Consider the following 9,368-nt stretch of genomic DNA (forward strand, 5'->3'; position numbering starts at 1 on the left):
AAAAAAAAAAAAAAAAAAAAAAAAAAAAAAAAAAAAAAAAAAAAAAAAAAGAAAGAAAGAAAAGAAAAGAAAAGAAAAATATTTTCAGGAACTTAGAAAGGTGGAATTTCAAAGAAGCATGAAAGATTAACAGTGAGAACTTCTCTGTCACAGACAGGTAGGGAGTCTTTGTAAAATCCAAAGGGGATTTAGTCTAGAGGCATTAGCTGTTTAAATAAACTAAATATTGCTTTCAAAAATGAGAGCATAAGCTACCAACTTGAATGGGAATTTGTCTACAGCTTCTGATTCTTTTACCCATGATAGAGTCTAGAAGACCCTTTGCTGTATGTTGTCAAAATTAAAACACTATCCAAAAGGCAAGCAGAACAATACCCTTGACATATTCAAATACACACATACACACACACACACACACATAATTTCAATGTAAGTCAGTTCCTGCGCATATTGCAAACTATACATATATACACATTCATTACCTAATACTCTCTAGAAGAGCAACTAAAAGTAAATTTTATAACACAGAAAAATAAATATACACCCTGTATTGAACTTTTCCTTGACCAAGCAACATGTTTATAAACTATTTTCTATAACTTAACAACATGTAATTTTATTTTAAATTACAAACTCTATTTAAGAAATAATCTAATCATATTGCTCTTCAATACACAATTAAGACTTGAAGTAAACGACAGTAAAATGCAGCTTTTCTTAGCCCACACATGGCTTTAAAACTTTTCCTTTCAAGTCGATCCCTGGAAGTTTTGAAAGGGGCTGCCTTAGCAGTCTCTAAAGGTGCTCTATCTTGATAACACTTCGTGTACAAGATTCCATGGAAGAAGTGGGGAAGATTTCGTTACTATTTTAATAAAGGATGTTGATCCTCATGTTAGCTCTCTTTGCAGGTTACCTGTGCATCGTGAAAATGAAGACGTTAAGAGGAAGATCTGGAGATTTTTAGTAAAATATTGATTATAAACTCAAAGGTTAAGGCAAATGCCTCCAAAGGTTTAGAAACCACCCTTTTCCCTTTCTCTGTTAAAATAAATCTCAGGGTTGTTTACAAAGTGCTGGGTTGTTCACTTGGAGAAGTGACCCACATGCGGGTCACACTGGCACCATCCCGTTTCCCATCTGCACCTTCATCTCTTGAAGGCTGTTCATGATCTTCTTCTGGTGACCGACCAGAGTCACTCCCAGGCGCCTCAAATCCCTGCATGGAGAGAGCACACATTGGATGTATGGATTGATTCGATTTGTAGCACACCTCAAAATCTCACGCTGGCACGGGAAAAAAGTTTTGCAGGAATTAGTCATAAAGTAGTGACACTTTTAGAGAGTCACAGTCCAGTTCTAAAAGGTGGGTTCTAGCATTGTTCCTTGATAAAAAAAACAAAACAAAACAAAACAAAAAAAAACATCTATTTGCAGTCTAAGGAAATATACATTTATTCCCGTGGATGACAATCATTATTTAAATGGTACATAGTGATGAAAAATGAATGTTTATAGCTTATCCATAAATACTAAACTTAATGGGTACAGTTTCATTGAACAGTATTGAAAACGTGATCCTAAAACCACATCAAACATTATTTTTCTAAAAGAAATATAAAACATAATTTATCAATTTATCAATTGAAGACCAAGCACTTTAAGAGACTCATTCATCCCATGTAGCCATTATCCATGACAGACACCCTTAGGCAGTAATCATTACTACAGTGCTTTTCTCACAGTATTCTGTGTCATATTTTAGTTCAGATTCAAAGTGCTATAGTTCCATCTTTTATTAAATAATACATTAGTTTTTGTTTTCTTTTGACATTTACAGAATTTGGAAGACTATGTAATTTCCAAAAGCCTTTCAACCTAGATTGTTTTTCTATGTTTTTTAAAAAATTATTGTTCAGAAGAAATTTTAAAATGTTTGTTTCTAAATTCATGACATCTGACATAGCTAAAAACTGATTTTAAATGCTATTTCATACACCATTAAAGGAAAGTATTCCTCAAAAGGGTTTTTGAACAAATCTGATCAATCTACATATTTGGAAAATTATATGTACCAATTCTAGGAAAACAGCACTTATAATTCAAAATGCTAAATGACAAATATATCTAGCATATTAGATTTCTGTATAAAATCACCTGGCAAAAGACATTAATCTATTAATGGAAAGTTTTTGCAATCAATGTTTTACCTATAATTTTCATAGATATCTATAAATAAAAGACAATGACAAGATCATGTTGGGCAAACACAAGAGTATCAAGTAGCACAAAGATATCACTTAGCAGGAAGACTGAGACGTCATGGGTCCACCCTTGTCATCCTTGGGAAGAACCATCTACTAAGAAAATTTCATATTTCTTGTCTACTTTATGTTTTCTGAATTTCTTATGAGAGTTTTAGGAAATGAGAAAAACAGACAAACAAAATGCTACCAGTTCTTATGACAGTGATATATTTCTTTCTTACAATGTGGCTATTAAATAATAATTACAAGATCTTATTGCACAATATATGGATAATAATGGCTGATGTGGTTTGCAAGAGAATCATCAGCAAAACATAGATTTAATAAAAATCTACTTGGAAACAAAGTCACCATTGTTACCACAGTAATAGATAATTGAAGATAATATTTAATTGAAGATTTAAGTACAAATAAAGAGATATACTTGAATTTACTTGTATTTCTTTCCAATCTAATTGGCATTAGCAGGCTTGCCTATTGCATAGGTGAGTCCATGCCATTAAAGGACTATTCTAGGTTACTTAACAGCTGTCCTGGCTTCTGCTGAACAGATACTAGAGTAAAAGGGAACGACTCCTCATTATGATAAAGTGCTGCAGACAGTGATCAATTAATTACTAATGGAATTTCTCTCCATATTAAAAAACACATCATTAAACATAAGAACAACTGATGATAACTAATAAACTTTCAGCTTCTTCATACTAGAAAGGCATCTCACAGAAATACTGAATATTTAAACATTTTACTTTATGGGTAAGTAGTCACAAATTTGGAAATTTTAAATCATTTGGCTGTAGTACACACCAGTAGACAGCAGAGGTAGGACTAAAAACAGGTACCTAGCTATGAAATCCAAACTTAGATTTCTTGTTACTTTGGGTGGGATTTTGGAAAACATTTCCCATTAAATGCAAAAATTTAACTTCTTTCTATAACAGGAAGTTGTATAAATATTGAATGTAGAAAATCCCAAAAAAACCAAACATTTGTTTGTTGCTGTTTTCACTGAAGTTTCATAATGAATCTGCATTTTAATATACTTTCCATTTTCAGGCAATTTAAATTATTTTATATATTTCATGAAAAATTGTGTAAAGTGAATATTTATGGGTGTTCATGAGCAAAGTATTGAACATACCTAAGAGAAAAAGGATGAGATTTTGAGCTTGGAAATAATGAGTCCCTAGGAAAACACTTTTTGAACTAGAAGATATATTTTAAAATTGTTTGTCATTTGCATAGTGAAATCCTACGTGATAAAACTCCAAGTCCTGAGAGACATTTAAGTAACATATGTGTTCAAGTTCCATAATTCACAATTACTCAAGCAGAAAAAAATGTTTAAAATAACTTTTACTGTTTACTCCCACTGACTTCAAACCCAAAATGTATTGAGTTTCCAACTCAAATGAAATGGACTTTTCAAATATAAGACCACTTTAATTTGAAGGTGTGTGTATGTGTGTGTGTGTGTGTGTGTGTGTGTGTGTGTGTGTACACATTTGCACCATATTCCGACTTAGCTAAATTGATATTGATTCACTAGTTTGACTCTTTTATATGTGATTTATTTCTCCAAAATTAACTGATCCCAAAAGAATCCAATATGTTGATATAATAAGTATCTTATGCTAAAAAAAATTAATGGTTTAGAGAATCGCCTTTGGTTAATGAATATTGGTACAGAGTGTGTGTTTATGGGAGTCACAATTAGTTTCTCTTTTCAAGTGTTAGAATTAAAAGAGTATATAATCATACGTGACTCGAAATTTTGTAAGAACAGATTTTAAGTTAAATTTGTTCTAATCTTCCCATTTAAAACTACATAAAATAGCTTGACCACATCAGTATATTATCTGTTCATTTCTGTACACACATACATATGACCAGAGTACTGAAACTATTTTCCACCCTCCTTTGCCCTCTCTCTTCCTCTTTCCTGCGTCCTTTATTTCTTCCTAAGAGATAAATGAAATTACAATAAAATAATTACAAAAGAAATCACCAAACTACACTTTAAACATTTTTATAAATAATGTACATCCTTAATGGAGTTCAATGGTATTTTATGAAGTATGGTTTGTCACTTTAAAAGTTAAGAAAGTGATATACAGAGAAAACAAATAATTTTAATATGTTTGTAACAGAAATATTCATAATACAATATTTCATGGAAAAGAGAGAGACTAATTATTTAGGCAATTTAAATGTTCTCATATACTCTCTTGGAGAGTTAAGTTAGTAACATTTGGGATAGCATTTGAAATGTAAATAAAAAAATATCTAAAAAAAAAAAAAAAAGAAAAAAAAAAAGAAAATTACTTGAAGCTTGAGTATATTTTTCCAGTATTGACAAATGCATTAAAACATTATAAGTAGCTTTGTCAGATACATTTCCCTTTTCCAACAGCTTGCTTTGTTTTCTTTCCATTGTGAGTATTTATATGTGCATGAATGTTGAGTTCCTGAGTGTGCACATGTGGTATATGCATGCATGTGCTCAACAGTGTAGCTATATGTGGATACCAGAGGCTGACATCTGGCTGGTTTCCTCAAGATCATTTCTAACTTATTTACATTCAGGGACGCTTTCGTGCATTCACTGAGACAGGGTCCTTTCCTGAACCTCGTACTTGCTGCTGCAGTAGGCTGTCTGACCAGGGAGTCACCTGGATTTGCCTGTCTCTGATTCCAGAGACAGGTTTATACCTTTCATGTGCTGCTTTATGATTGCTTAGAAAGTGCTTTATGCAATAAGCCACCTCACAATCATAACAGTTTCTACTTTTCTGCATCCTACATATATAAATTGGACAGATTAGTAGTAATAATCAGAAATATTAGAAAGATAAAGTATCTGCATTTTATTGTTACATTGCAGGTAACACTTAACTGGGTCCATTCATGGGCAATGACTCCTGGAATGAAATATTTTCTGATGGTGAAGAATACAGTACTTTTCTTATTTTGCTTTGCATCAAAGATAAGGCATGTCTTGATACTTTTTAGATGTAGCCCCTTAATACACAATACATTAATGGTTTTGTGACCACTTGTTATCTGAAAAATACTCAGGGCTCTTTCTAGTGTAGACACAACATCCTTAAGCACAGACTTACTTGGTTAAACATGATGAGGAAGAGACCCAGAAGTCTGCATTGTATTGACAAGACATGTCATGTTTCAGAAGATCTATAACTGAATATAATGCCATTGCTGCAATAACATTTCAACGTCTTTTCAGATATTATTTCATGGAATTACATGACAAAAAACACTCTCACTACATTGTGGTGATGAATTAGTAGGATAAACTAAGGAGTAAGAACTATCTGATATATATGGAACCACCCTCTTGATTACTTACAATACAGTGCACTGTGTGTGTGTGCGTGTGTGTGTGTGTGTGTGTGTGTGTGCGTGCGTGAGTGTGTGTGTGAGAGAGTGAGAGAGACAGAGACAGAGATACAGAGACAGAGAGACGAAGAGAGAGAAAGATACAGAGAGAGATGAGAGAGAGAGAGACAGACACAGAGAGACAGAGTCAGAGAGAGAGAGAGAAGGAGAAAGAGACAGAGAGACAGATGAAAGAGAGACAGAGACAAAGACACAGATGGAGAATGACAGAGACAAAGAGGAACAGACAGAGACAGATAGAGAGACAGAGAGACAGAGAGATACAGAGACAAAGACAGACAGACATAAGAGAGAGAGAGAGAGAGAGAGAGAGAGAGAGAGAGAGAGAGAGAGAGAGAGAGATTGTTTATTCTCCATTGTGCATTAGATATCTTGTTGCCATGTCAGTAGAATTAACTTCTATCACTACTAGCTGGATGTTAGAAGGGACATAAGAGAGAAATGAATATTCATTCAACTTAATAAAATTTTGCCTTTATCAGTCTTATCATGGAGTCTTGCTATGTCAGTTTTTTTTTTAAACTGATTTATTTTAAAAATTCTGAATAGTTAGTTATGAGGTCTGTGCAAGGTAAATATATTTGTCAAGAGAATAATCAATTGTTTTGTAGAGATGAGACCTTGTTTTTCTTTTTTTTTCTTAAAAAAAAAACAGGTTGTTGGAATTTTAGCATAATTGCATAGAGTACAGAGAATAGCAAGCTCTCCTATGAGTGCTTTGAGAACACAGTAAATTATGTGTAATGACTTCCTTCACAGGTTAATGAAGCTATTTGTGGTAGACTGCACAAATTTGGGTTTCAGATTTAGAAAAACCGTTGTTTCAATATCATTGACTCTATCCATATAACTGTTTCAGGAATCTATTCTGCTTTCATAAAATTATTATAATATTTAAATTCACTCGACTTTCCTAATTTTCTGAATAACCAAGGTTTGATAGCACTGGCCAGAAAAGAAGTGTATAAAACAGCTGTGACTGTGCCCTTACTTGAAGTGTCTTTTTTCTTTTTTTAAATATTGGTTGTTTTATTTATTTACATTACAAATGTTTTCGCCCTTCCTGGTTTCCTTCCTTGAAATCTTTAGCTTCAACTTACTACTTGCCTCCAGCTCAGTTTCCCTTTCAACAGTAACTCCGAGTACTTACTATGATAGAAGAGTCTTGCCATTTTTTTTAGCTATTATTATTCAAATATGATTACTGTATACAGACAGAAGAGCATGGTTTGGGACTAGAAGATCAGAAGAAGGAAAAGCTTCTAAAGTTAAAAGTTAATCTTATCAAATATAACTTACTTCAAGACACTCAAGTTCTTAATTTGTATTTCTCATACATATACTGGCAAATAGTTGATTAAAAAAAATAACCCACATGAAGATGACTTTTAGCCAATGGTTATAGTCTGAACAGTTTTCAATGCTTTGCTTTTGTTTGATTTTGTTTGTTTGTTTTTCAAGACTGGGTTTCTATGTATATAGCCTTGGCTGTCCTGTAACTCACTCTGTAGACCAGGCTGGCATTAAACTCAGAAATCTGCCTGCCTCTGCCTCCCAAGTGCTGGGGTTAAAGGCATGCGCCACTACTGCCGGACTTCAATGCTTACATTTATACATCTAAGAGGCACACAAACTTGTCATCAGAGAAATATATTTTGTATGTATAATACTTTGTGCATTTGCTTTTTGGTTGTTTTAACATTTTTGCTAAACATTTACGTATTAAGTATGTGCTAGCCCCATATTGGCTTCCAGGAATAATACTGTATTATCTTATTGAAATCTTTCCAGAGATCCGCATAATTAATAGTTAGATATTGGGTGGTGACTAGATATACAAGTTATGGTCAGGGTGTTCCAAGAGAATGTCTCTGAATTGTGTGGCTACCCCATTTCTTTTGTGTTATCAACAGTGGGCAATTTTATTTTTTCTCTTCTAAGGTCAAATAACTATACAAATGATTCTTTTTAGTTATTAATCAGGGAGAAACCAATGATTCCTTATTTTGTGTTTTACTTGAAATAATGTCTTGATAAATATATCCTACTAATTGCAAGTACTGTGATCATAAAAAAGTCACTATAAACAACAGGGCATGCCCCAAATAATTTTAAGGCCTTCAAAAAATTAATATCTTTGGGGATGGAGTTAGCATGCCCAATTCCCAGTAAGCATAATGATAATGACTATGGATCTCAGGAATTTGAAGCAATTCACAAAAGACAACATTTTTTGACTTTACCGTCCCTAGTAAATGATTTGAAAGGTAAATTGAAAGGGGCAGTTTAACAAGAGAAGAACAAGTATAAAAAGATACAAGAGCACCTTTAGTCTTGATAAAGTACATGCATAATAAAGAGAGTCTAGGAAGTTACAAAAATAAATAGGAAAGAATTTTTTTTAAAAAATGTAAAAACAGTACAATAATACTAAACATATTATATTATTTTGAGGTCCCCAGGAAATAAAGCAATTCATAGAATGATAACACCGCCACACACCCCAAAATAAATTTTAGAGAATAAAATAAATAAATACTATTGTATTGTCTGTAAGAGTTCTAACTAAATATATGACCATGTTCTCTCTTAATAAAGACAGAGACATTGTTTAATGCAAATAATTTTATTGTATATGTACAAGTAATCTGACATTGGGTAGAAGAAATACCTACAGTATCATTTTAATATAAAATGACAAATGACTTTAATAAATTAAAATGACCATTTTTACTGAAAAATTAAATAGCAATTATGTAAAAATAGTTTTAAATCATTAGGAATTTTTTTTTAGTATACTGTTTTAAATACAGCACAGATGAGATTATTGAGCATCAAAGAAATAATGGGCAAAACATTCATGGCTTCAAGAAGACGTGATTTAGTAGTGGCTGTGAGAATGAGATTAAGTAAACTAGGAAATCAAGCCCAGTGGTTGTGATTTTATATCCGTGTAGAGATCAGTACAAAGGAAGACAGTGCTGAGACTGTGATATTTATCGGTAATAAATGGTACCCTGTTACCTTTCCTGTGGATGAGCAGTGAACTCAATGAATCAAGAAGGCCAAAATGGTAAGTGGGAATGTCTAGAGAAACTCTCACTATTGGTATTACATGAAGGGATGGAGTGAAGACAATGTTTTCATGACTTAGAGCATCCTAACATTTTAAAGTCCTTATAACAATATTTTAACCCTTAAATTGGCAGGTCATTTGAAGTCAGTTATATTTGCACAGGTTAAAACATTATTCATTTAGATGAACTCTAGATGGAACTGTAATAGGACAATTAATTTTCACAAATAACAATTAGGCTAAAATAATTACACATAAAGAGTATATAATAAAGTACAAATGACTTACAATCTTAAAGAATTCAATATTTAGCTCTAGTAGTTTTTATTTAATAGGATTTGATAAATTGTATCTTAAACGTGCAAACAGAAATGGGCACAATTGGTTCCACTGAGATTGTACCAAATAACAATGTATCAGAGGCAGGATCTAACATATTCTCAGACTTCAAGAATATAAGTTGCACCATGTATATATAAAATGAAATTCCTGCCAGGAAAACTTTATTTAAACTGTTGCCTGGGTATTCACCGTGAAAATCTGACATTTTGTCATTTGGGAATCTTCCTTTCCTTTCCTTTCCTTTCCTTTCCTTTCCTTTCCTT

At 32.6% G+C, this 9,368-nt stretch overlaps 1 protein-coding gene across 9 annotated transcripts in view; it reads right to left on the minus strand.

Annotated features, from left to right (window-relative positions):
* Positions 1-91: 91 nt before the first annotated feature.
* Epha5 (EPH receptor A5) overlaps positions 92-9,368 on the minus strand; it is a 334,366-nt gene continuing 325,089 nt past the window's right edge. For 8 of the 9 annotated variants that reach the window (XM_021211296.2, XM_029545116.1, XM_021211294.2 and 5 more), the window contains one exon: positions 92-1,219. In XM_021211296.2, the coding sequence (XP_021066955.1) occupies positions 1,114-1,219 (106 nt within the window). In that variant the 3' untranslated portion in view covers positions 92-1,113. The remainder of the gene's footprint in view (positions 1,220-9,368) is intronic. The other variant, XM_029545113.1, reaches the window with a different exon arrangement.

This window comes from Mus pahari, chromosome 13, assembly GCF_900095145.1.
Source record: "Mus pahari chromosome 13, PAHARI_EIJ_v1.1, whole genome shotgun sequence".
Classification (NCBI taxonomy): Eukaryota; Metazoa; Chordata; class Mammalia; order Rodentia; family Muridae; genus Mus; species Mus pahari.